At 55.5% G+C, this 27,659-nt stretch overlaps 2 protein-coding genes and 1 pseudogene across 4 annotated transcripts; all 3 read right to left on the reverse strand.

Annotated features, from left to right (window-relative positions):
• Positions 1-1,438: 1,438 nt before the first annotated feature.
• Positions 1,439-11,395, reverse strand: ABO (ABO, alpha 1-3-N-acetylgalactosaminyltransferase and alpha 1-3-galactosyltransferase). 2 transcript variants are annotated; one of them, XM_025475704.3, is made up of 7 exons: positions 11,141-11,395; positions 8,186-8,255; positions 7,534-7,590; positions 5,916-5,960; positions 4,580-4,615; positions 3,688-3,822; positions 1,439-2,302 (listed from the first exon to the last, which is right to left on the reverse strand). In XM_025475704.3, the coding sequence occupies exons 1-7, from the start codon at positions 11,166-11,168 to the stop codon at positions 1,612-1,614; spliced, it is 1,062 nt and encodes a 353-aa protein (XP_025331489.3). In that variant the 5' UTR covers positions 11,169-11,395; the 3' UTR covers positions 1,439-1,611. The 2 variants fall into 2 exon arrangements, with proteins under 2 accessions (XP_025331489.3, XP_025331490.3); XM_025475705.3 differs by lacking the exon at positions 7,534-7,590.
• A 3,451-nt stretch (positions 11,396-14,846) lies between these two features.
• Positions 14,847-22,082, reverse strand: LOC112677129 (histo-blood group ABO system transferase 1-like; annotated as a pseudogene).
• A 144-nt stretch (positions 22,083-22,226) lies between these two features.
• SURF6 (surfeit 6) lies at positions 22,227-27,094 on the reverse strand. 2 transcript variants are annotated; one of them, XM_025475702.3, is made up of 5 exons: positions 26,841-27,094; positions 25,627-25,860; positions 24,990-25,078; positions 23,665-23,862; positions 22,227-23,487 (listed from the first exon to the last, which is right to left on the reverse strand). In XM_025475702.3, exons 1-5 carry the CDS (start codon positions 26,932-26,934, stop codon positions 23,008-23,010), a joined length of 1,095 nt encoding a protein of 364 aa, XP_025331487.1. In that variant the 5' UTR covers positions 26,935-27,094; the 3' UTR covers positions 22,227-23,007. The 2 variants fall into 2 exon arrangements, with proteins under 2 accessions (XP_025331487.1, XP_025331488.1); XM_025475703.3 differs by having other exon boundaries at positions 25,660-25,860; positions 26,841-27,084.
• Between the last annotated feature and the right edge of the window lie 565 nt (positions 27,095-27,659).

A 27,659-nucleotide genomic window follows, 5' to 3' on the forward strand; every position in this document is an offset into this window, starting at 1 on the left:
TGATGATCATCAGAGGGGAGAGCCTAGGGCCTTCTCAGGTCTGCCCTGAGCATGCACCTAGGCAGGCATGCAAGTGTCCCAGGGGCTCAGGAATAAGGCCCTTCTTCCCTAAAGCTCCTCCTCAGCAGCCTTTCTTCCAGTTATTCTGCTCGGTTTATATTTGCCCCAACTGTCACCCACTGCTCTAGGCAGCAGAGACTCGCATATGCCTTTAAATGTTCTGGACAGTGAATGCCCTCCAGTAGCCACCTCACCACTGGAAGGTTTGGTGGCAAGCAAGAAGCCACGGATGACTCCAAGGGTCTGGACTTGGCGCTTCCCTCTCCTGAGTTGGGGATGCCTGCGGGAGGAGCAGGTGGTCAGAGGGTGGGGGGAGGAGGTACCTGAGGTGCACAGGTGGGAGGGAGGTGGGGCCCGGGCCCTCAGGTGGGTGTGTCTGGCATCTGGACTGAACAGGTCTCCAAAGCTGCAGAGTTGCTGGGATCACCGAGGCCCTGGGGACATTGCCCTGGGGCTCTTAGGGCAGAGGAGGAAGGTGATGGGGCCCCAAGGGGACTAAGCAGGAGAGAGCCACTCCCTTGGGGGAAAGTGGGTCAGGTCCAGGCTCACAGGGACAAAACTGGAAGCCTTGTGCTCCATGGAACAAGCCAGGCCCTAAAGGTCTGATACTAGAGGACCCCAATCCCAAAGGATGGAGAGCAATCCAACTCATAGAAGTGGCAGGAGCTGCTGGCTGTCAGGGCTGGGGCTGGGGGCTAGAGGGTGAGTGTCTCTTGGGCAGAGGTTAAGGTTGAGATGATGAAAAAGTTGTGGCCACAGAAGGAGGCGACTGGTGCTGGACAGTGCACCTGTACTTATGGCCACTGAATTGTACACTTAAGCACACTCAACTGTGTTGGCTGGGTGTCTGCTCCCCCCACCATGCAGAAGAGGTAAGTCAGGAGACCGGGGCTGTCGCTAGTCCCTGGACTGCCCAGGGACATGATCCTGTCTCAGTTCTCGTCCTCATGCTCTGCCCCCTGTTAGGAGATGGAGCTCATAGTAGGCACTCAGTAGTACATGCTGGCTATGCAGTGCACGCGCACGTCCCGGAGAGAGTGCACAAGTGCAAACCGACTGTGGCCACTGAGGAATCCCAACGGGGCCATGTCCAGACTGAGTGGGTGCCCACATTTCCCAAACACCGGCACAGAACTATCCATTTAAAACAAAGGCAGGAGCTGGAAATACTGCAGAGGGCTCCACGCTCCTCCAGGCCATGCTAGCAGCCCACCAAGGCCTCTGGCGGGTTTGGGGTCTGAGAGGTGGCTCCAAGCACCCCTGACCCTGAAACCCCGTGGCTGGGGCCTGGCACAGGTACTGGGAGGGAAGACCTGGCTGCCCCTTGCCCCACCAGGCTGGGTCTGCTTAGAACCAGGGAGAAAACCTTTTCCCTCAATTGCTCTTTTTAAAATTGGTTGCTCGGCATTGATACAGGAAAACCACCAAGAGGAAACTGGAGCCGATCCCGGCTACAGATGGCGCAGCTGATGAACATGGACTGACCACAGAGAGGGACCTGTGCCAGGCGGCCTCAGTGTGTGGGGATGGCCGGGGGCCTGGACTTGCCCCTCAGGAGCCCCGGATGTCCAGGTGACCCTTGGGCACAGCCACGAATCTCAGCTTCTTCATGACGGGGGGCCAGCCCAGCTTCTGTCGGTCCCACAGGTACTCTGGGGACAGCACCTTGGTGGGCTTGTGGTCCAGCAGGTACCTGTTCAGGTGGCTCTCATCGTGCCACACGGCCTCGAGCCCGTTGGCCTGGTCCACCACCATCGCCTGGTGACAAGCTGTGGTCAGCTGGAGAACCTCGACCACCGACCCCCCGAAAAAGCCCCCTGCATAGTAAAAGTCACCCTCGTCTCTCGGAATGTAGGCCTGGGACTGCGGCCGGCGCTCGTAGGTGAAGGCCTCGCGGGCCGCCCCGTAGAAACCGGGGTGCAGGGTGCCGAAGCGGGGGGACAGGATCTCCACGCCCACGTGATCGCAGAACTTCATGTCCACATCCATGCACACCAGGTAGTCCACCTCGTGGAGGAAGCGCTGCTGTGAGAAGTTGCTGATCATCTGCATGCGGTGCATGGACACCTCCTGCCAGCTCAGGGCGCCGGGAACCTTGAGGACCTCCACCCTGCGGCCCTCCCTGAGGGGCACGTGGGGCACATCGGCTGGCCGGTCGGTGAAGACGTAGTAGGTGACCCTGTGTCCCACCATGAAGTACTTCTCTGCCGTCTGCAGGAACAGCTCCAGGAAGACCATGTATCTGCAGGGCGGGAGGACGGTCACTGCCAGGGGCCAGGAGCCGTGGATGTGGGGACCTTCTTCAACCCTGGGCTGCTTTAAAGCAACAGCTCCTCTCCTGGCCTGTCCTGAGCGATCTGCCGCCAGGGCCTCCCTGATTCTACTCCCAGAGATGGGGTCATCGGCACCTCACAAAGGGGAGCCTGAGGCTTAGGAGGCTGGACACACCACCGCCCCACACTCAGCCTCCTGGAGCCAGGAACACCTCCAACCCTGGTGCTCAGCTCCTGGGCAGACCCTGAAGGTGCCCTCCCTGGCCAACCACCCTGCCCATCCTGTCCCCACCTGCCATGAGCTCCTTGGGGCACAGCCTTCCTTTCTATGCCCCACGGATGGGGTGGGACAGCAGGGCCACCTGTCCCACGCTGCTCTGAGTGGGCTTTCTCCAGCCCACAAACTATCTCCACCCCTGAGGTCCTCCCTGGAAGCCTACTGGGCATCTTGTTGACAAGGCCCCCAGTAAACCACTGGTGTGCCTTGGAGCAGTCACCCTTGGACTCTCCCAGATCGGGGACTCAGATCCAGCACACGGGTAGGGAAGGCAAAGAGGACCCTTGGAATAAGAGGGGGCTTGCTTGGGCCTCAGCCTTGGATCCCAGGGTGTAAGCATCTGGGTCCAGCCCCAAGAGGTTGGAAGCCTTGTCCAACAGCCTCCCACAGGTGGGCCCCCTTAGAGGGGGCAATCTGCTCCCCACTGTAGGGACACCAGCTCCCCCATCCTCAGGCAAGGGCGCTGAGCCTTCCTGAGGCTCAGAGACACCAAGCCACCTGCCTACAGCCACCCAGCATGTTCACCGATCCCCTGACCCTGATGTCCCAGGGCCTCGCTGGTCGGCTCCCTCTCGGGCTCTGGGTCTGGCACTGAGCGCTGGGCCTGGCCTGGCTGTCCCCCTCAGGATCCTCATCTTACAAATGACACACAGGAGGAGCCAGCTCTACAGGCGATGCCTTTGTCGCAATCCAGGAGGCACGCGTGTTTCCCCCCTTCCACTTCTCAGGGTGGGCGAGGGCTTCCCGGTGGTCAGGATGTAGGGGTGCTCTGCCCCTGGGCTTAGCAGGGGAGCGGCCTGGGGTCAGTGCTGTGTCTGCCCTGAGGGGGGCAGTGGGCTGGAGGTGCTGTCCTCAGTGATGGGCAGCCTCCTGAGAGGGAGCCAGATGGTGTCCACTCACTGGGGGCCCGAGAGCCCAGGACAACTGCTGAATGCAGGCACTTTAGCATTAATCCCTGGGATGGGCTGGGGGGCAGGGGTCCCCACCCACCCTGTGTGAAACATACACATGCCTCATGTCCCCTCACAAAGGGGACATGTGAGATGTCTCATGTCTCACGTAAGATGGTAACCTTACTTTCTGATAGCAAACACCGTGAGTCCGATGGTGGCGTTCCAGAGCCGGAACTGCTCGTTCAGGACATCAGTGTTGAAGGTCCCTTCCCAGACAACGGGCGCCAGCCACGGGGTCAGGACCAACACATCGTTCCTGCTGCACCGCAAAGATCCACACGGCAACATGTTAGCCGGTGGGGAGGGAGGTGACACGGCCAGGGCCCCGGGGCTTACCACCCTAGCTGGGCCCTCCCTGGCCCCAACTCCATCCCTCCAGGGACTCCCAGGCCTGACCCTCCTTCCAGAAGGACTTCACACTTCCAAGGAGCCCCTGAGATGCAAATCCACACTCAACCTTGTGCATGTCACGTGCAGCTTTTACCACACATCAGAGCCCCCTGGGCCTCAGGGTGGGAACTGGGATTCACCAGCAAGGAGAGGGGGCCTCCCCGGGGAGGGAACAAGGAAGCACCCCTCACAAGTTCCCCAGTGGGCAAGACACACAGTAGGAAATGCAGGCTACAGAGGAGAAAGGATGGAGAAGAGTGTGTGGGCTCCATGCTCAGATCTCAGAAGGACAGGGAGGAACAGAACCAGGCCAAGCAAGCACCAGCTGAGCTCTCAGTGAAACTGCCCTTCCCCGTCTACCTCAAATTTCACTAAGTTTGGGGATGCAGGGAGGGAGGGGCAGGGGGAAGTGGGGATAGGAAGGGAGGGGAGTGTGGGGGGGGAGGAGGGGAGGACAGGGGAACAGAGGGAGAAGGAAAGAGGAAGGGGAAGGAGGAGGAAGGGAGGGAAGGGAGAGGGAGGGAGGGAGGCAGTAGTGGAGAGGGAGGGGGATGGGCAGAAGGAGGGGAGTAGAGGGGGGAGGGAGGGGAGGGGCTGGAAGGGGAAGTTTCAATAGATTTACTTACCAGGGTGTTAGCACCTTGGGCTGTCCATAAACCATCCTGAAAAAAACACCCTGCGATGTGAGTTTGCAAGAAGCTGGCAGGCTGTGCCCAGTCCCTGGGGCTGGGGAGTCGCTGCAGGTGACAGAGCTTCTGGGTCCTTCCAGGAGGACCCACCCCACCAGCTGCACTGGGGCTGCTGCATGATCTTCTCCAACACAGTCCCAGGGCCTGGAGGGGGGCTGAGCCTCTGTGACTCAGCTTCCCCTCAGGTGAGTGGCCTCCCTCATGATTTAAAGGACAGCCCTCAGGGGCGGTGCTCTAATTCACAGTGGTGGAAAGGGCTGGAAGTGGCCACTGTCCCCGGCATTTCACCCAAGGAAAGGGCCTGGTCAGGGGCACCGCAGTCAGACCCACAAGGTCCCCCGGGGCCTGCCCCTGCCTGGCTGCTCCCAGGCAGGGTGATGCCACAGCTCTGAAGCTCCTGGAACCCAGGCTTCTGTCTGCAAATGCAGAGGGAGGTGGGCCTCACTGGGTGTCTCGGGCCCCACCCCATAGTGCCCTGCGCTCCGGGGAACATGCGACCTACGACCCTGTCCCAGCAGAAGGATCCTGAAGCCCCAGGAGCAAAGAGCCAGCGGGCATCGGCCAGGGTGCATGCTGCCTGTGCCCGCCTCCTGGGTGGCATCCCAGGGTAGGGCATCTGCCTGGAAAAGGCAGGAGACAGCAGCAGCGACCCCTGATGAGCCTGCAGACAGAAGCCAGGTGCAATAGGACAAAGCCTAGGATTCCACTTGCACAGGGAGCCGGAGGCAGCAGTGGAAGACGGGCACCAGCGCTGGGAGGGGTGGGGGTTAGTGTTTCCCAGCCACAGGGTCCCCTTTGGGAAGTGGAGACAGAGACGGACCTGGGGATGGGTGCACCACACGGTGAAGGCCCCCTGCCCTGAGTTGTACACCTAACGATGCTGAAGATGGTAACCTTTAGGGCGCAGGTATTTGGCACGATTAAGAATTGGAGGAAAAGAAAACTCGGGCACCACCAGCCAGGTTGCCTGACCTTCCAGATCTCGACTCCTTTAAAGACCCGTTTCCCAGGAACCCCCTGAGTCCAGAGGAGCCAGGCCAGTTGGCGACCCTCACTGAGAACCACATGCTGGGCAGCGGGTCCAAACAGAAGCACCAGGTCCACCCAGATCTTTCTGAGGCTGCAGGAGGAGGGGCAAGTTCGCCCTGGGGCTCAGGAAGAAAGGCTGTCCCTGTATGAGGCCCAGGAGGAAAGGGAGCCATCCAGGCAGCTCCCCTGTGCCCTGGGCTGGCGGGCAGAGATAAGAGGCAGAGGTACCGGGAAGACATCCTACCTGGAAGGTTCCACGGCCTGCAGGCCATCCAGTTCCCCCCTCTTGCTGTGAATGAGAACACACAAGAGGGCTTTACCAGGAGGGTTCAGGGCACAAGGTCAGGGATCCTGCCTCGGGTCCTGGAGAAGGGACAGTGGTGGCCTGGAGAGTGAAGACGGAGTCTGTCTGAGACTTGCAACAATAGCCGTCACTGTGGACAATGGGCCTGGAGCTGGCCCGTGTCCCTGCACGTCCCCAAAGGGGACTTCAGACACAGTGGTGGCAAGTTTGCCCTCCGCTCAGCCACAGCCCCTGTGCTCTCCACATGCTCCGGAGCTGACACCAAGCAGCTGGTGGTTTCAAACCGTGTCTGTATCCTGAGGCCACTGCCCTTGGGAAGGGGTCCGTCCCCAGCTCTGCACACAGCGGGCCTTGGTCTCGGGGTTCTAACTAATCTAGTGCCACCAGCTGGTGCCATGGGTCTTCTGAAACCATGCCGTCCGGGGCTACACACCTCTGTCTGTCCTGGAGACACTGATCCTGAGCCTCTGAACTCGCTGAGAAGGGGGGCCGAGGGGATGCCCAAGTAGTGTCTCAGGCCAGAGCCAGCAGCGACCCCACAAATGGGAGGAGGCCGTCAACGGCTCGGCCCAGCCTCCATATGTCTACACTCTCAGGACAGACCGGGGCCTGAATGCCCAGCTGGGGCCAGTCAACCCCAGGATCCGGTGAGATGTGGGGTAAGTGACTGTGATGATTCATACTGCAAACCAGGGGGTGTTTCTCAGCAGCAGGTGCCTGATCCAAGGGAAACAAGCCAGACATGAAGCAAGAGGAGAGAAGAGGAGTCCTGGCAGAGGGCACAGCACGGGCAGAGGCTTGCAATCAGGCCTATGGGGCACGTGCAGGATGAGCACAGACCCCTGTGCTCACAGACCTCAGAACACAGAGAAAGGGGCCGTGGGAGGAGAGGTGAGGCTGGAGAGGACAGGCAGGCAGAAAGCAGACCACAGAGGGGCTTGTTGATTATGTTCTGGAAAGATCACTCTGGCTATCAGAGGAGAATGGGTTCTGTGGAGTGGGGATGGGAGACAGCATGGAAGCTGCTGGAAAGATGAGAGGCCCTCACAGAGAGTGGGGCTGGGAGTGCAGAGAGAAGCACGTGAACAGAAAAGTACCTAGAGGCAGGACTGGCAGGCTTGTTGTGAGCAGGGTAGGGGTGAGGGGGAAGAGGCAGGTATGATCCCCAGGCTTCCACCTTGGGCTGGGGGAGTTGAGGCCATTCACTAAATCAGGGACTTGAGAGCAGGAGTGGCAGGAGCAGGGGGTCACTGGTGGGACACACAGGTGACTCCAGAGGCAGGAGATGGGAGGTCAGAAGAGAGGTTGAGGCTGAAGCTGGACAGGTGGGGGTCAGTCCTGCCCACATAGGGGTCAGTGCTGCCCAGATGACCTGACAAGGCCATGGAAGTGGCCTGGCTGCTCTGGGCAGAGCAGAGGGGAACGGGGGTGAGGTCCAGGTCACCGATGCATCAGCCCAGGTGCAGAGTGAGCCCGTGAAGCAGCCATGTCTGCCACCCAGCACACAGCCCATCCCCAAGGCTGTCAGGCACTGGGACCCTGCCTTCATCCGACTTACCCTACCCCTGCTTGCCTGCTCCCTAGCATCGAGTTTCCCAGGATCCGGAAACCAGTGCTGTGGAAAGAGCCACCAAAGTCACTGTTGAGGAGGGTCACCTGGGCTGGCTGTCCATCCATCCCTGGGAAAACAGGAGCTGGAGCCCATATGGGGAGCTCAGAGCTCCCTGGCACTGCTGCAGGGGCTTGGGCGGGGCCAGGAACAATTTTCCCCAAAGCACGGGTGACACATCACAACCTGTGAGGTGGCAGGAGGGCCGTCATTGTGGACACTGCTCGCATCTGAGCTCCTTCCTACGGCAGCCAGAGTGGGTCCCTGTGTGTGGACAGCACAGCCCTGAGGCTGCCCCAGGGAGCAAATCCTGGCCGTGTCCCCAACCCCCAGGAGGGCAGCCATGGGCCTTTGCTCCTACTTCTAGAATCTTCTCTATCTGGAAGCTAATAGCACAGCTCCCCTGCTGGCCATCCCTACTCCCCAGCCACGTGACTCCCAGTCGGGGCAGGGGGGAGACAGCTCACTGGCAAGGCAGGGTTCAGTGGGAGGGTGTGTGTGGAGGGGCAGCGTATCATGCCTGTCGTTATGGCGATGGTGCTGGGGTGGGGGCTGCTGCTGGTGCTGTCTGGAAGGTCTGGATGGGGTGCATGTTTCTTACCCAGAAAGGACCAAGAAGAGCGTTACTAGGAGGAAGGTCACCGTGTGAAGTGAGCAGCATTTTGTTTTCCCTGGAAAACAGCAGTGGGACCCCGATCACTCCTTCCTGCTCCTCCCATCCTGCCCACATCCCTCAAGTGTGATTCAGATCAGCTCCCCTGGTGGCTGCCTCCCCTCTGCAGGTGGTTTGATCATTCCACTAACTTCTGGAAGACTGCATCGGAGACTGGCTTCTCTCTCATTCACAGAGAGGGAAGTGGGTGGTTCCTCCCAGCACATCACCCAGGGGTCCCCTTGGATCCCAGAGCTATGCAGGCCTCTCTAGGTAGGGCCTCTTTCCACCAAGCACCTCCTTTCCTCGGAGTCTGAAATGAGCACGAGATGAATGCTGAAGATACGACAAACACAAACCTGCACACACCTAACAACCTAGCCCCAAAACACACGAGGCAAACACAGACACGATGGGAGGGAGAAATGCTCCATTCGACAATTGTAGTTGGAGATTTCAAAATCCTGCTCCACCACCAACAGTGGATGGATATTTAGACAAGCCCAGGTACAGAAGGCTTGGGCCACACAGCAAACCAATGAGACCTGACAGCACCGAACAACACCCGGCCCCCAACAGCAAAATGCACACTATCCTCAGGGGAACACGAAACATTCTGCAAGATGCACCCAGAGCTGGGTCACAAAACAAGCTGGGATACCTTTAAGAGGATTGTTCTCACACAAGCATGCACTCTGACCACAGCAGGCCGGCCAGAGATTAGAAGGGCAATGACAAAGGCACCTTGGGAATCCCACAAACATGCACAAATGAAACAGACTGCCCCTAAATAACCCACGGGGCAAGGAGGAAAAGCGAAAGACATTCTGAAGCTGAAGGAAAAGGAAAGCACAGTGTGCCCACATTCATGGGATGGAGCCAAAGCCACTTTTCGAGGGAAATGGATAGCTGTAAATGCCTAGCATAGAGAAGAAAAGTCCCAGCTCCATGCTTAGGTTTTGACCCTAAGGAACTACAAGAAACAGAAAGGGGAGAAAACAATGATACTGAACCCTAGTTCTTTGCAAAGAGCAAAGACAAAGTTGTAGCTGACTGGCAAAATTTGGGGGATGGGGACAGAGCGGGTTGGGGGACACACAAATGACTATAAAATTAGGAAGGGAAGAGGAGGCACCGACACCAGGATATTACTGAGAATATAAGCGTTTTAAGGGAACACTATTAACTACTGCTTGCTGACAACTGAGACAGCTTGGATAAGATAAGATGCACACATCCTTGAAAGACACAAACTAGAAAACTTTAATTTTTCAAAAAGATTTTATTTATCTGAGAGAGAGAGAGAGAAAGAGAGAAAGAACAGGAACAGGCAGAGCAACAGAGGCAGAGGGAGAAGCAGACTCCCCACTGAGTAGGGAGCCCAGTGAGGGGCTCGATCCCAGGATCCCAAGATCATGACCTGACCCAAAGGCAGACACTTCACCACCAGAGCCCCCCATGCATCCCTGGACTACACCTTTGTGACATTCGGTCAAGCAGAGATTTCTTACCTATGACAACAAAAGTACAAACAATTAAGAAAAAAACTACGTGGAGTTCATCACAATTAAAACTTGTGCATTCAAAACACCATGAAGAAAGTGAAAAGACAAGCCATAGGGGAGAAAAAATATTTGCAAATCATATATCTGATAAAGACCAGGTATCCCCGATTAAAGAACTCTTAATACTCAACAAAGGAGACAAATACTCCAATTTCTTAAAAGGCAAACATTTTTTTTACTAACCTTTCACCAAAGACACCCAAATGACTAATAAGCACACGGAAAGGTGTTCAATGTCATTAGCCATCAGCTGAAGCAAATCAGAACCTTGGGGAGACACCATGATCTCTCCCCAGGTTTGGCTGGAACAAGTGCTGGTGAGGATGCGGAGAACGGGGAGCCCTCTACACTGCAGGCAGGGGCGTCAGGTGGCAAAACCACTTTGGAAGACAATTGGGCAGTTTCTGAAAATGTGAAACACATGTTTACCTTATGAACCAGCCAGGCCACCGCTAGGTGTCCCCCCAGAGAGCCATGAACACCTACGCCCCCACAAAGACTTGTAGGCAATATTCAGTGCAGTGTGGTTCCCAGAACTACAGAGTGGAACCAACCACAATGTCCATCCACTGAAGAGTGGGGAAACACACCATGGAGCGGCCCCCAGCGGAAGGCCCCAGCAGGAAATCAGATAAAACACTGACCAACAGGCTCCAGCGTGGATGACCCTTGAAAACATTTACTTAAAGGGAAAGGAGCTCCAGGCAAGAGATCTTATAAGACTCCGACTCTATGGAAGTCCAGAAAAGGGAAAGCTACAGAGAGATGGTGGTTGCCTGGGGTGGACAGGAACAGAGAGGGGTGGCAGGTGGGCCCCAGGGGATTCTGGGGCAAGTGCCAAAGTCTCTGACACACCTCTGCAAGCTGATGAAAGATCTTTGAGGGGCACACTTAGAAAAGGTGACTGTCGCGGTCTGTAGGTGGTACTGAACTAAGCTGCTGAAGACGTGGTGGCCCGGGGCGCAGACACAGACTGTCCTGGAGTTAGAGTCCCCGGTGCTGCGGGCCACTCCCCGCCCCCGCCCCCGGGCCACAGCCCCTGGGAGCACCCCCTCCCGCCGCGCCTACCTTCCGGCTGCCCCCCCAACCCAGTGCAGGGAGAGGCCGCAGCGGGGCAGGGGGGCGCGCGCCAACCCCGAGGCCGCGGGCGTGTCCTCTAGGTCCCCGCCCTCCGCGGGACCAGACCACCGACCCCGGGGGCGCCGGCCGGCCTGCTGGGTCCCAGCTCCAGGGGGGCAGGAGGCTCCCGCCGCGTGGCGGCCCGGGGCTGGCGGCGCCCTGCGGGCCCTATAGGGCTCCCCTGTGGCCCCTCCCGCCAGGGCCCGGGACCGCCACGCACCCGCCGGCGCCCGCCGCATCCCGGCCATGGCCCCGCGTCCCACCGCGGCCTGCCCTGCGCGTCCCCTGGGCGCTGCCGACGCGCCACCCCCTCCGCGACCTTCCCGCGCGGCCGCCCGGCTTCCCGGGGGCGGGCTGGGCTGCTCCTCCCCTCGAGCCCCGACCGCGCCAGGGGAGCGAGGAGCGGGGGCCCTGGGGGGCGATCTCGGGTCGGGCCCCCGAGGACCCTGGCCGGGTGGGCGCCAGCTGACCCAGACCTACACCAGCCGGGCGCCCCGCGCCCCCCGCCCCCCCCCCCCCCCGCCCGCTCGGCCTTGGCCCCGCCCCCCGCCCCGCCCCCGAGCACCGGCCCAGGACCCCTCTGGGCCCTCTAACCTTCTGGACAGAAGGGGCCTGGGCAGACCTGACCCCTGCCCCGCGGAGCGCGCCCCCCCCCCCCGGCCACCCCGCCCAACGTCCGGTTTCCATGCCCCCCAGGACCACCCCGACCCCGGGGCCCCTTAGCGTCCACGGATGCTGGCTGAGCGCCCCTCAGTGCCGCCCAAGCTGCGCCCCAGGAAGGCTCAGCAGGACCCCGTGTCCCCATCACGGGGGCTGGAAGGGCCATCCTGAGGGTGGGCGGGTCACCACGATAGGACACTGGTCTCCAGCTAGTCCGAGCCGGGTGCTGTTCTAGAGGCTTCTTTCTAGTGTCCTCCCCTCACCCCAAACATGTCCTGGTGCCCTCCTGATCCTCCTTTTACAGGAGAGGAGCCGAGGCCCAGGGAGGGAAGCGGGCCTGAGGGTGGACTCCCAGGCTCTGCTGCTCCGCTCAGTCCTGGATCGCATGGCCCCACGCCCCTGGCCCCTATCAGGTAGCCAGATCCTTTCCTGTCAGTTTCCCCTTTGCTTTGCCGTCAGGGAGCAGCGCCGCCAGAAACCCAGTGGCCTGGGCTCTGTGCTCGGGTTTCTAACCATTAGGTGCCTCCATCAGCCCCTCACCCCTTCTCTGCCTCCAGGCAGATGGGGACATCGCCCCTGGCCAGGCCCACCCTGGAGGGGCGGCACATCGCTGAAGCTCCAGTACTGCAGAGAGCCCTGCACACGGCCTTGGGTGACCTCTGCTGTGCCCTCAGCCCCTCTGGCTACAGAGCAAGGAGGGAAAATACAACCCAGTGGGCTCAAGCAGTGGCTCCCTGGGGAGATTGAGACACCAGGACACCTCAGACACAGTGGGACAGGGTCACTGGTCACCTGGAGGATATGGCGGCAAGCAGAAGCTGTGGACAGGGAGGCCCGAGGCTGATGACAGCCTTGCACACACCAGGCCAGGCTGTAGAGACAGCTGACAAGCTAGACACAGCAAAGGGAATACAAGTCCATTCCAGAGCAGTGTCTCGGACATGCATGGAAGACAAGTTCACCACAACCAGGGGTTGGGTGAGGCACTGAAATACCTGAACCATGCCAAAGGGTGATCCCAGACCTGGAAACAAAGACCCCAAGTCCCTTTGCACAGCGAATACATGAGGAGAAAAAGCAGGAAACAGAAGAGATGTAGGCCGTGATTAAATTAGCGATGTAGAGGCCAAGAGACAGTCACCATGAGTGCAGGAGAAGAGGCTAAGGGTCACGGCAGAACCATTAGGATGACATACCAGAGAGCTCAATAGTTACTGCTAAACAGAAAACAGGATATGGGCTGGCAAGAATTAGCCCAAAACACACTGAGGATCATGGCATGAAGAGAGTAAGTTCCCCTGGTGAAAGATAAAGATGCACAGATTGTGTGACATGCTTTTTAGAAGAGAAATGACTACATGACAGCTTGAAAAACATTAGCAAGGAACCAAAATATTATAGGAGAATGTCAATCAAAAAGAGCAGGTGTGGAGGCACCTGGGTGGCTCAGTGGGTTAAGTGTCCAACTCTTGATTTCCGCTCAGGTCATGATCTGAGATGGAGCTCAGCGCAGAGTGCGCTTAAAATTCTCTCTCTCTCCCTCTGCCCCTTCTCCACAAATAAATAAAATCCTATATATAAAAAAAAAAGCCTACCTCCTATATGATCTCAAGTCTGTGGCATTCTGGAAAAGGCAGAGCTGTGGAGATGTGAACAGAGTGGTGATTCCTCAGGCTGGGTGCGGAGGAGGGATGAAGGAACGGAACACAGTAGATTTTTAGGTATTTTTAGTTAGGGAAACCACTCTGTGTGATGCTATAATGGCAGGTGCATGTCATTCTATATTTTCCCAAACCCATGGAATGTCTAACACCAAGAGTGATCCCTAATTTAAGCTGTGGACTTCATTTAACATGAATGAAACAATATTGTCTTATACGTCACATATAAGTGTACCACCCAAAGGCAAGATGACAGCACTAGGGAAGGTGTGCAGGGGAGAGAGGGAGACAATTCTTCTGTGTGCCTCAAACTGCTCAAAAAAAAAAGACCTATTGGGGTGCATGCGTGGCTCCGTCAGTGAAGTGTCTGCCTTTGGCTCAGGTCATGATCCTGGGGTCCTGGGATCGAGCCCCCAGGTCGGGCTTCCTGCTCATAAGGGACCCTGCTTCTCCCTCTCCCTCTGTTTTTCCTTCTTCCTCTCCTGCTCCCCCTGCTTGTGCTCTCTCTTTCCCTCTCTCTCTCTCTCAGAAATAAATATCTTTACCAAAAAATAAAACCTATTAATTAAAACAAAGGAGGCAGTAGACATATACAGCATTTGAACAGAAAGGCTGATTTAATCCATGGTTTGGGTAGAATTGTGTCCCCTCCACTACTATAGGGTGAAATCCTAACCCCTAGGGCGTGTGAATGTAACTTGATTTGGAATAAGGTATTTGCAGGTACAATTAAGATACAAATTAAAGTGAGGTCTTAGCAGAGTAGAGTGGACCTTTTATCCACTTGGTTGATGGCCTCACACAGAGAATGGAGGAGCAGAGGGATGGGCCACGTAGACACAGAGAGGAGAGACAAGCCTGTGCCAGGCAGAGGCAGGGACGGGATGGGGAAGTTGCAAGCCAAGGAAGGCCAAGGGTGCATGGTCACCACTGGACGCTGGAAGGGGCAGGATTCTTCTACCCAGCATTTCAGAAGGAGCGCAGCCCTGCCGACACGTACATCTCACACTTCCAGCCTCCAGGACTGGGAGACGACAAATTTCTGTTGTCACCCACTCAGTTTGTGGTACTTGGTTATGTATGACAGTCCTCAGACACTAATCAAATTCCAATATTTGGAATACTATAACTGACAGCAGGGAGAGTCCTGGTCTTCTTAATTGGTAAATCATCTACATACAATAAATCCACGAAAAATATTCAGCAATTGCAATACACTCTGAATCACCTATAATAGGGCACCTCCTGCTTCTTTTCCAGACAACTACCACCACCTAGCTCTGTGGCACCCGCTCAGTCCCCATAGAGAGCTATTGCCCCTGCTTGGATATGACACACGGAACCGGACAGCCTGTGTGCCCTTGTGTCTGGTGTCTGGCCCAGCGTGATGTTTTGGAGACTCATTCACATTCCTCCTGCATCAACAGTCCATTTCTTTCCTGTGCTGAGAATTTGTCCATTCTGTGAATGTTCCTTCCACTTTGCTTGTCTGCTCTTCTGCTGGTGGACATCTGTTCTCTTGGACAGATACCAGGGAGTAGAACCAAAGGTTTATACAGTAGGTAGATATGAACTTGACAAGAAATTGCCAGACACTCTCCAAAGTGTTTGTACTATTTTGTGTACATTGTTTGCAACTGCCCATAACAATTTTTTGAATGACGCATCAGTAAGCCATTAAAGAAGATCAACCAATTCCCCAGAGTTAAAATTGTGCACTCATCTTATTCTTGCTATAAAACTATACATCCAGAAAGAAACAGCTAAAGGATAGCCACAGGAATCACAACCTACACTTTGGTGTTTTAAGATTTCTTCTAAATAATGTTGAGTTAAAGAAGAAATAAAAGCAGAGTATTTAGGAAGGAGTGACAGTGTGCACACTGGTTATAAGCGCCCAGGGCCACAACCTACTTACGCTGTACTCAAAGGGAAGGTCCCAGCCACATGCTGTTCTTAGGAACAAGTAGCATTCCAAACAAATGACCCTGTTAACTAAGCATTCCACTCAAGAATGCTAGAAAAGAATAGACCAAACTAAAATTAAAGGAATACACTAATAAATATAAAGCAGAAACCACCATTTAATAGACAAACCAACAATAGGCTAGACGCTTCTTTCAAAAAATAAAGTGGATTGTCTTCAATACTCGCATAAGATCAGAAAGAGGGATGCCTGGGTGGCTCAGCAGGTTAAGCATCTGACTTGGGCTCAGGTCATGATCTCAGAGTCCTGGAACTGCGCCCCGTGTGGAACCCCATGTGAAGCCCTGGGTGGAGCCCCAAACCAGCCTTGTGAAGGGCTCCCTGCTCAGTGGGGAGACTGCTTGTCCCTCTGCTCCTCCCCCATTCATGCTCTCTCTCTCTCATTCTCAAGTTAAAAAAATAAAATCTTGAAAAAAAGATCAGAAAGAAGGAGAAAGAAAGCACAAATAAACAGCATTAGCACTAAGACAGTATGATTTTAGGTTCTAGAGATTTAAAGTCACTGTAAGCCTAAAATGCTGTTCTTTTTCCAACAAATTTGAAAATCAATATAAAGTGGAAGCTTTTCCAAGAGAACGTAAATGATCAAAATTGATTCAAGTAGAAAACTTGAGGGGCGCCTGAGTGGCTCAGTTGGTGAAGCATTTGCCTTTGGCTCAGGTCATGATCCTGGGGTCCTGGGATCGAGTCCCGCATTGTTGGGCTCCTTGCTCAGCGGGGAGCCTGCTTCTCCCTCTCCCTCTGCTTCTCCTTCCTGCTCGTTCTCTCTCTCTCTCTCACACACACACACACACAAATAAAATAATAAAATATCTACCAAAAAAGTAGAAAACTTGAATGTGACTCTGATCTACATTCCTATCATCGAAGGAACAAGAAGACCCCACCAGGTGTTTACCGCCATAAATGTCAGTAGGCTCCAGGCGTTTTGAGCAAAAACAATCCTGAGATGACTCAAATATCCCAGGGCATAGAAGATAAGGTTCTGAATCCAATCTCCCAGACTATCTGGACCATGATGCCAACGTCTCCCGGAAAGATCCCAAACGGGCGCCATAGATGGGTCTTCCTGGTGAATACGGACAAAAGAAAGAATAAACCAATATGCCAGAGTAATATGCCCTGACCAGGTAGGGTCAATTCAGATTTGTGAGGGTAGGAAACCCAGATATAAGGACTTGGCATTTACAAGTCACTTCTATTAACAGGAGGAGAGAGATTATATGATCCTCACGGTCGACTACAAGTTTTAACCAAACTCAAAATCCACTCCTGATTTAAGGGGAAAAACTACAGTTCTCATTAAGCAAGAAGAGAGGGAAACATTCTCACTGTAACAAGAGAGGTCACCAGGCCGCAACCATGGGCACAGTTGTGGAGGCCGAGAAAAATTAAGGCCATCCCACCTAAAGTTTAGCATTAGCACAAGTACAGCCATCTTAGGTCCCTGAGAATAAGAGCTGAACTTTAAGGGGAAAAACTGCAGAATGTCCTCAATGTCCTCGGCAGATAATCCCATATCAGAAAGACAACAGAGCCCATGCCCATGGTAGAAAGTCCCATCTTAGAATCCTTCCATCCCTTCTGGAAATCCCCTAGACCAGCCTATAAAAAAACCCAGCTGTAACCCACTTCGGGGTCCAAGTCCCTGCTCCGCTGTGTCGGGTATACTTGGACCCAAGCTCGAGCTTGCTAATAAACCCTCGTGTGCTTGCATCGGTGTCGGCTCCTTGGTGGTTTCTCGGATTCGCGATCTTGGGCACAACACAGTTTCCTGCACTGACTCCCCAGAGACGTTTCACTGAAAGTCAGAAAGGCAGCGGGGGTGCCCTGGGCCGGCTGGGAAGCACTGTCCGGGGGTGACTCCGGCTGGACGCCACTTGGGGAGCTGATCTTGAATCGTCATTCCACTTAAGATCAAGGGAGTGTAAACAGTCTACACCAGAGGACTGGGGATCCTCAGGGCAGCGTGCTCCAAGGCATGAGAGCACTGGACAAGAAGTGGGAGAGAGAAAGTGAAAAGAAAATGAAATGCTCAAGCTTGGATTGGTTTTCAATTCCAAGAGTGATTTGTTCATCAAGCGATTTTTGCGGGAAGTGTCAGGACTAGTTGGACAGCTAGGTAGTCAGGACAGGAGTCCCCAACGAGAACATATGGCCTCAGGACAGCTAAGATAAAACAGCACTGACTTTGTCCCTATCACAGGTAAGGGGCAGTGTAGACATAAGCCCCCAGGTGTCAGCAAAAGACCATTGACATGTTGACATTAACCTAACAGACAGATGCGTGACCAAAGCTCTGATTGCTTAGTTAAGATAGTTCTGCAAAAGAGCTCATAAAAACCTCTAAACTTAGAAACTCTGGGGGCAACCCTCTCGGGACTGTGGGACCCAGGAAATTGAACAAAATCCCCTACCCCTGGACAAGCAGAGCAGGACTATTTTGGGCTGCACCTGCCGTGCTGACCTGCTTATTACTTAGGGCACTGCCCCGCCCTAGTCAGAGACCAGGACACACCCTAATAGGAAATCCAGCTCAGGGGACCACCATGACTGTGCAACTTTCTGTGTATCCCATTGGCCACTGGCCCCTATAAAGTTGCTAAGCCTCTTAGGCTCGGGGTCCAAGTCCCTGCTCCACTGTGACCGGTATACTTGGATCCAGGCTCGAGCTTGTAAATCGTGTGATTGCATCGGTGTCGGCTCTTGGGCACAACATTGACCCCTCCCTCTCTGGGAGCCTTATACTCTTGTTCAATAAACTTTCTTTGCTGCCCACCACTCTTCACCTGGTCTATCTCTTCATTCTTCAAAGCAGCATGACCAAGAATTACAGCACTAAAGGCAGAGAATCCCTGCAACAGAAGGATCTCGTGTGTTGTGTTCTGTGAACTCTCACCTGTTTGGGAAGGGCCAGACACGCACACAGGGAGGATGGTGTACAGAGATGCGGGCAGACTTAGAGGTGGCACCCCGACACCTGAAGAGCACCCAGGGATGCCAGCTGACCCCGGGGCTGAGGGAGAGGAAGCGGTGGTCTCCCTCCCAGCCTCAAGAGGACCCAGCCCTGGCTTGTGAGCCTTCTGGCAGAGGGGAGGGGCACCTCCAGCAGCCACTGATCAGCTCGGCTCTACTGGTCACAATTCTGATGAAAACTTCAGCCAGGGGCACCTGGGAGGGGCAGCCGATAAGAGTCTGACTCCTGATTTTGGCTCAAGTCATGATCTCAGGGTTGTGAGATCGAGCTCCTAGTGGGTCTCTGCACTGGGCGTGGGGTCTGCTTAAGAGTCTCTCCCTCTGCCTCTGTCCCTTGCCCACCACTCATCTGCATTCTATCTCTCTCTCCAAAAAAAATAAATAAAATAAAAAAATAAAATAAAATAAATAAAATAAAATAAAATAAAATAAAATAAAATAAAATAAAATAAAATAAAATAAAAAACTGCAGCAGGCTCCTTTGTGCAATTTGACGGAAGATATAAAAGTCAGATGGAAATGCAACAGGTCAAGAGCAATAAAACTACTTTTAAAGAATCAGCGGAGAGGACTTGCCAGGCCAGATACCAAAATTTGATTATGGGGCTAGAGTAACTAAGATGATGTGTTATTGCCACAGGGACAGACCAATAGACCAACAGAACAGAACAGAGAGCTCCAAACAGATTAGGCACATGGGGACAATTGACAGTATGAGGCCCATAATATTCCAAGTCAGGAAAAGAACTTTCTGGGTAAGACTGCAACAGCATTTTAATAGGTGGTGCTAAGATAATGGTTATCTAGAGAAAGGAAAACTAAATCAGATCCTTACATTAAAAGCAAACACAAGTCAGTATGAGTGGATTAAAGACTTAAGTGTGAGGCAAAAACAAAGCTTCTGGAAGATAACATAAAACACCATCTTCATGATTTCAAGGCAAGGGATGAGTTGTTAAATTTACCTGCATTATGGGACAGCCCGGGTGGCTCAGTGGTTTAGCGCCACCTTCAGCCCAGGGTGTGATCCTGGAGACCCAGGATTGAGTCCCCAGTCGGGCTCCCTGCATGGAGCCTGCTTCTCCCTCTGCCTGTGTCTCTGCCTCTCTCTCTCTCTCTCCTCATGTATTCTCATGAATAAATAAAATCTTAAAAAAATAATAAAATAAAAATAAATAAATAAATTTACCTGAATTAAATGAGTTGAAGTGACAACATAAAACTGAAAAGAGATTTTTAACATGTGTCTGAGGAAAGTACTAACAGCCAAAACACATAACAAACTCCCACAAATCCGTGATGAAAAGACAACCCAAAGCAACAAGATACCAATATGCACAAACGAAATCAGGAAAAGTCTTGTAGGCTGGGCAACCCTCCCCTTGCCTGTGTGCACGGTTCACTAGGTTTTTATGGATCACTTAGGCTCAAATGGGAACAGGTTTTGAGAGTCTCTGGGCATAAGGCACCATGGTAGGTACTGCCTCTGCCCTCGGGAGCTCATACTTAATGGGCATGGCCAACAGGGAATGTGAGCAGAATGGCAGCACAGCTCACCCAGGGATTACACCAAGTGCTACATAGATGCAGAGTGAAGCACGGTGTGTTTCCACAGCAAGAGAAAGGGACAATCAAAGCCCTTCCTGGAGAAGGTGACCTTATGGGCAGCATGAAGGATGAGCCCAGCTTTAATACAAGGATGAGTGATGGGCACCTCTCCAGGAGAGGACACTGAGGCCCAGGGACTCAGCCACACCATCCAATCTTTGGCAGATCCCTTGCCCGGGGAAGACCCGCTAAGGAGGCAGCCTGAACAGAGACCTCCCCGGGGCTCCACGCTTGTCACTGCCGGATTTCTGCAGGATTCTTGGGCACTGCCACGTAGCGCAGTTTCCTGAGGAAAGGTGGCCTCTGCTGCATCTGTTCGTCCCACAGGTACTCCGGGGACAGCACCTTGGTGGGCTTGTGGTCCAGCAGGTACCTGTTCAGGTGGCTCTCATCGGGTCACACGGCCTCGAGCCCGTTGGCCTGGTCCACCACCATCGCCTGGTGACAAGCTGTGGTCAGCTGGAGAACCTCGACCATCGACCCCCCGAAAAAGCCCCCTGCATAGTAAAAGTCACCCTCATCTCTCGGAATGTAGGCCTGGGACTGCGGCCGGCGCTCATAGGTGAAGGCCTCGCGGGCCGCCCCATAGAAACCGGGGTGCAGGGTGCCGAAGAGGGGGGACAGGATCTCCACGCCCACGTGATCGCAGAACTTCATGTCCACATCCATACACACCAGGTAGTCCACCTCACGGAGGAAGCGCTGCTGTGAGAAATTGCTGATCATCTCCATGCGGTGCATGGACACCTCCTGCCAGCGGGCATAGTTTCGCACCTCGAGGACCACGATCTGCCTCCCTTCCGCAAGGGGCACACGGGGCACATCGGCGCCGGTCAGTAAAGACGTAGTAGATGACCCTGTGTCCCACCATGAAGTGCTTCTCTGCCGTCTGCAGGAACAGCTCCAGGAAGACCACGTATCTAAGACCAACGACAGGCACCCCAGAACAGAGACGGTGGGTGTTAAACAGATCAAACAGCAGCAAACAGACTAGGGCATAGACAGCTTATGACCCCATAGTCACACCTGGAGGATGTTGTACTGAGTGAAATAAGCCGATTGCAAAAGTCAAGCACTGTCTGATTCCACTTAAAGGGAGTATCTAGAATGTGCGAATTCCTAGAAAGAGACAGAAGGGTGGGTGCCAGAGGCCGGGGAGTGGGGAGCTTGTGTTCAGTGGGCACAGAGCTTCAGTTTTGTGAGGAAAACGCTTGTGAAGATGCGCGGCCCTCTGGTGGCACCGAAACACAAATCTAACACTACCGAACTATGGTGTTTAAACACAGCTAAGATGATAAATGCTATGTGCATTTTAACACAATTAAAAATCAAAAACCAAAAATAAAAACCATAGCCAATCTACTAGCTAAAGACAGTGAATCAACTGTAGAGTAGCAGAGGCCTTCAGATTGGTATTGAGAGCGGGTAGCCTCAACCATAACGTATTTTCTTAATCCATGATGTTGATAAAAATCAAATGATGGATAATGTCTAAATGATAGCTCTCTCCCAACTCATGACCCTCTGATGGCTTCTCATCTTTAAAAAAAAGAAAAAGGTAAATCCAGATCCTACAGTGGTCTACCAGAGCCTACAAGATCTGCCTCTGACCTGGTCTCCTCCCCTCTCTCCTTCTGTGTGGGCAGGCCGTCTCCTTGATGTTCCTGACACATGCCTGCCATGCTCCTATGGGCCTTTGTGCTTCCTCCTCCCTCAGGCTGGGAGCACCGGGAGCCCGACGTGGGATTCGATCCCGGGTCTCCAGGATCGTGCCCTGGGCCAAAGGCAGGCGCCAAACCGCTGCGCCACCCAGGGATCCCCCGAAAATACCAATTTTTATAATCCTTCCAGAGGGCATATGAGAAAATCCATCAAAACTTTAAAGATTATAGTTTTTTATTTATTTGAGAGATGGGGGTGGGGAGAGGGAGAGAGACAAGCAGACACCATGCTGACTACAGAGCCTGATGCAGGGCTCAATTCCTGCAGGCAAAGATCATGACCGGAGCTGAACTCAAGAGTTGGACACCCTACTGACTGAGCCACCAATATATCAAAACTTTAAATTTCACTTCCAGGACTCTACCACACAGGTCGACTCATAGGTGTGTATAAAGACCCAAGTATAAAAGTTTACAAAAGTTATCAAGGATTTACTGAAAAGTGATTCACGAGCCACGAAATCCACACCAGCCCCCTGCCGGTCTTGTGCGTCTGCAGTGGTTCTGCTGCTGGCAGGTATGCGTGGACTTCCACCACCTCACTGGGCATCTTCCATAGCCTCGCTGAGTCCTAGCTTCTATCCCTCCTCATCTCCTGCCTTCTCCTGGACTGACACCCTCCCACCCACCCCACCTCTCCCTTCCTCCCAGCGTCCTGTATACTGTGCCCATCTTCCAGAAGACAACTTCCCCCTCCCAGAAAATGTATTTATTTTAAAATGAGAGACAGCAAGAGCAGGAAAAGCAAGAAGGAGAGTAAAAGAATTTCAAACAGATTCCAAACTGAGGATAGAGCCAGACATGGGGCTCAATCTGAGGATCCTGAGATTAGGACCTGAGCCAAAATCAGGAGTCAGGCCCACTTAACTAAGTCCCTCAGGCACCCCCCACCCCCAACCCAGCAGGCACCTGAACATTTTTCATGCACATGTTTACCCTTAAGCTCTAATTCTTGCTCCTCTTACAAGTCAGCTCAGGATGATTCCCTCCCAGTCTCAGCCAAGGTCAGCTCCACCCTCTGCCAGTCCCGAGGCCCATTCCACCTCTGCCTCAGGGTACAGCAGTTCTGAGTTTCCTCCCTTCCAGGTGAGTTTTGGACTGACATGGGCAGTTCCAAAGGCCATTCTTTCCCAGCTTATGCCAACACGGTGGGGAAGAAGGGCCAGTGACATGCCCCCCAGAGCCCTTGCAGCCTCCATTCATCCCTCACCCTGCAAACGTCCGGGGAGCTTTACAAACTCCTAAGAGAAGGCTGGACCCCGGGCCCAGTCACAGCTTTCTGGGCTCTGGAGGATCCAGGCCTCCATTGTCAGCAGCACTCCTCCTTTGACACATACGAGCTGAGCCCTGAGAACCCACTGGCAAGGTGAGCCCACGGAGCCTCCTGCTGGCCAGGAGCTCCTGCTCAGTGTCCCAGGATGTGGGAGGGCAGTCCCAGGTCAGGGGCGTGGTCTGGGTACCCGGGCTGCAGGCCCTCACGCCAGGCCAGCCCGCTCCAGGTCCTGGGGAAGGATGCGGCCCTTCCTGTGGGCCTTCTCCAGGCGCTGCTCTGCCCGGGCCGCCTTTTTCTTGCGCAGGTTCTGCCGCCGCTTATCCTGCCGCCGCTGCATCTTCTCGACCACGTGGGCGGTGCGCTTCTCCCACTTGCGCTTGCGCTGGGCGCGCCGCTTCTCCTTGCGCTTCAGGGCCTCCTGCAGCAGGTGCTCATTGTCTCGGATGCGCACGCCCTCGGCCTTGTACAGCAGGTTGGTCCACTTCATCTTACTCTCGAGCTCCCGGGCCTTCCCTTCGTCCTGGTCCCGCAGCTCGTCCAGCTGAGCCTGCCGTGCCTGAAGGCGCTCCAGCAGCTGCCGGTAGTTCTTGCCCGTCAGCGGCGTCAGGTTCCCCTTCAGCTTCTGCCTCTTCTCCTTCCGGCGCTGGGCCTTGCTGCTGGCTTGCTCCTCAGTCACCTCCACCTCAGGAAGAAGGGTTGCAACCCCAGTGAATTACAGCTTTTCGGAACCTTTCCCATGAATGCTCCCGAGCACCCCTGTGGGCAGGCACTGCTGCCACTCCACTTTGCAGATGGGCAACCACAGGCTAGAACCACATGGCCAGCTAGGGGAAAGCCAGAGTCCCCATGCCCCTCACACCTTGTTGAAGAGCAGCCCTGACTGTGCCTCCTCAGGAGGTGGCTCGTGGGGCTCATGGGGCAGCTCAGCAACCTCCGCAGCCTGTGCCACCTTCTCCTTTGCCCTCAGCTCCTTTCGCTTTCTCTTTTTCCTGTCCCGCTCCTGTTTCCTCCGCCGTCTCTTCTCCAAGGCGGCAGGAGACAGCTCGGTGGTGCGGCCCTGGAGAGGAAGAAAGGAAGAACTCAAGCCTAAGGTCCTCCCAACTTGGGGCCCCCGAATCTGGGATGAGGAATCAGGGCAGAAAAGCAGGTAGGAGATTGCTGTGCAGGACACAGTGCCCACTGACTTCAGTGCTCGCCTGTGAAATCATCTACTGCCCAGAATGCAAAGGACCCACGAATAAGAACCACAGCTTTCAGTTCCTAGGGACTTATATACCCTAGGACACTTTACAAGCATAGCGACTGTAACTTCCTAAAGCTCCAACAGATGACATATCCTGCATCATTCTGTAGATGAAAAGCACAGGCTTAGCAAAGGCCACCAACTGGAATGTAGCATCAGGTCAGAATGACTCAGTGCCCGTGCTGACCACAGCAGCGTTCTGCTAGTGACATGTCTGACCTCTGCTCTGTCACTGATGGCCTTTTCTTCTGGAGGCAAACAAGAAAACCCTGGACCAAGGTGACCCAGACCTGTGTGTAGGAAGGCCAGGCTTGGAGCCTGGACTACCCCTTGGGAACGACCTCCTAGCTTGACCCATGGCAGTACACAAAGAAGGTAGGGGACCGTCCCCACACAGCCAGAGGCTCAGGGGACATCCCCTGGGAAAAGGCAGGTGATGGCTGACCAGGAGGACTACACCACTAGCGGAAAAGGCCCAGGCTGGTTCAGGTCTGTGCTCCCCGTGGAGGTCTTCTCTCCAGCCCTCGCCTACCTCACAAGGCTGTCATGACACTTCTGGGGACCCAAGGGCTGCCCGGTGGGGTGTTCAGCAAAGGGAGCTTCCCACTTCCCAGGGAGAGGAGGCTGAGCCTCTCTCCAAGGGCACAAGGAATCTGCAGCTCAGCACAGATCATACAAGGCGGGTAAACCTGGGAACACAGGCCCCCGTGAGATGCCGCAAACCATACCTTATCTCCTGCTGATCAAAGCTGCTAAGGCCCTGGCAGGACCCACTATAGGGGTGGCAGTGGCAGCTGAGGCCTCTCCCACCAGCCCCACAATGGCTGGCGGAGCTGGGAACCAACCCCACAGAGAGCAGCAAGGCACCTTCTCCAAACAGAGCAGGGAAACCACCCTAATAAACCACACTGCTCCCCACAACCGAGAGGCTCCCGGGTCACCTGATGCCGGGCCTCCTGAATTTTTTCATGTAGCCGCTGTCGCACAACCTCCAAGGCAAAGAGAGAGTCAGGCTCTGTAAGCAGGGCATCTACAAGGAAGAAAATAGACAGCTGAGAAGACACCCCCTCCTTGCCTCCTGTCCCTCTTCCTAAGGCCCAGCTTCAAAGCCTGAACCTCCCACCACTACCACCACCAGGTGGCCACTCATAGACCTGCAGGGCAGCCTCAGTAAGTTCTACTCCACCTCTTCAAGCTGGACTGGCCCCCAGGACAGCCTCCAGAACAGAACACCCCCGTGCGGTATGACAAGGCACTTCCTATGGGGCAAACCAAACCCATCTCTCATTTCTTCCAACTTCTGCAACCTGGGTTTCCCTACATCTCCCCACAGGTCAGCTCTCACGAATTCCCTTCAGACATGTGCAGGCAGTGAGGTTCCTCAGGGAAAACTGCTCCAGGTCCTCAGGGGGACATGACCTTGCCCCCCACCAGACCCAGTTGCCAAATGGCCTGGAACCATCCACCCTCAGAGCCCCTGGGGTCTGTCCCTGGAAAGCTCACTCTCTGGGAAATCTCAAGCTACCCTAGTGTGCCTGGCACAGTGTTTTCTTATGATCGCGAGGACCACATTTTCACCTGATCTCAGCTGGCCCTGCCCGACATCCCCACCTGCTGGGGATCCCGTGGAGCTGAAGGCCTCTTCCTCCTTGGCTACTGCTGGCTTTCCAGCCCTGGAAGCTGGGGGAGACTTCTCCAGGGCCTGGGACTTAGGCTCCACAGCCTTCTCCTCCCGCCTCTGGGATTTCTTCTGCGCCGTCTTCCTCTTCTTTTTGGGAGGCCCAGCAGCTTCAGAGCTTCGAGCTTTACTGGCTGAAATACAAAATTAGAAAGAGCTGCTGTCCCAAGTTTTGTGACCCATTTAACTGGCCAAAAAAAAAAAAGAAAATCTTGTAAAAGCTCAAATCCCCAGAATAGGCTGAGAATGAATCAGGAAGGAGGACCCAGAGACCCGTATCCATAGAGCTCAGACCCACAAACCCTAGAAGACTGGCCACACATATCAAAACCCTGAAAAATCAACATCCACATGACCCAGCAGTCTGCTTGTGAGAATCCATCCGTGGTGTGCATGAAGCCGTGGCCTCAGGTATTTTTATTACAACGTTTTCTGAGGGAAAAACTAGGCAAACCCAAGAAAACCTAAATACCCACCTACAAGAGCAGCGTAAGGCACTGCTACCTGGCAAAGTGCTGTGCGCCCGTAAAAAAAGAATGACACCAGCTTTCGTTCTAACAGGTTAAGTAACATTTATGTTTAAGGAGGCAAACGAGCACACAAAAGACGTTTTCAAACGTAAAATACGCTTGTAGGAAAAATACAAACCTAAATGATTACCAATTGCTTAAATAACTCGCTCAATTTTTGAACTCCGTCTAAGGATTACGTCCGCTTTTTGCGTGAAAACAGGAGTCCGTCCTCTCCCGCCGCTGCCCCCGCGCCCCCTCCCGCCCAGGCGGCACCCACACGTCCCAGCCCCGGGGGCCGCTTCCGTCCCACCTGCTCGCGGGCCGGCCTCCCGGGCTCCCTGCCCCGCAAGCACCCGCGTCCCCGGCAGGAGGCACCGCGTTCCCCGCCGCTCCCCCCGCTGCCCGCTCCACGGGGTCCCCTCCTCGAGCCCGCAGGCGCTGCCGGCCGGGGAGCAGTCCGCGGCGACTCTCTCCGTCCCTCGTAGGTGCTCCCAAGCAGGAGGCTGCGGGGGCGGGGGGGGGCGTCCGGGCGCCGCAGCCGGGGTAGCGCCCGCCCCCCGAAGCCCTCCCAGGCCCGACCGCGACCGCGGGCTGCGCGTTACCGGACGTGCGCTTCTGCGGCTCCAGGCTGGGCTGGGAGCAGATCTTCCTGGCCAGGCCCTGCAGGTAGGCGTCCTTGGCGAGCAGCGAAGACATGCCGGCGGGTCCGGAGACGCGACCAGGGACCGCGCCGCCCTCGCCCCTCCGGCCGCGCGGGAAGACGCACGTGCGCAGGCGCCGCCGGCCGAGCGCCGAGCCGCCGGCGCGTGGTGCTCGACTAGTCCGGCCTGGCTCCGCCGGAAGAGGCGCGCGGGCCAGGCGCAAAGCGTTGTGGGACGGAGCGGGGGTCCCGCCCCTGCCCGCCGCGCCCGGCGCGGTGCCGCGTACGCAGTCGGCGCTCGGGACGACCGGCTGCGCTTCCGGGGGCTCGGGTCCCGCGGAATCTGGCGAGGGCGTGTCGGCGCGTAGGGGACCGCGCGGGTGTCGTCAGCGGAGCGCGGCACGGCCAGGGCGAGTCGGACAGTGCGCAGGGGGAAGGGTGGGAGGTGCCGGGAGGGACCGGGACCCGCCCGTGCCCCGGCGCTGCCCTCGCCCTCCCCGCCCCGCCCCGCCCCGCCGCGCCGCCCCGAGGGTCGGGCGGCCCCGCACGCCGGCGCCCTGCTGCGTGGCGGTGACGGGCTCCGACGCCTTCGGGGCCTTCCGAGGGTCGCCTGGGAGACCGCGACGTTCGTGGAGGGCGACGGGGGCCCGGTCTGGGTGACAGGGTTGCTGGGAGGTCATGCCTGAAGCACCGGCTTGGCTGCGCGGCCCAGCCTCCGCTGTGGGGTGGCGCTTGGAGGAGACGGTGGCCCCCGTCTTCCCGCACGGTTCCAGCGCCCCAG

This window comes from Canis lupus, chromosome 9, assembly GCF_003254725.2.
Source record: "Canis lupus dingo isolate Sandy chromosome 9, ASM325472v2, whole genome shotgun sequence".
Lineage (NCBI taxonomy): Eukaryota > Metazoa > Chordata > Mammalia > Carnivora > Canidae > Canis > Canis lupus.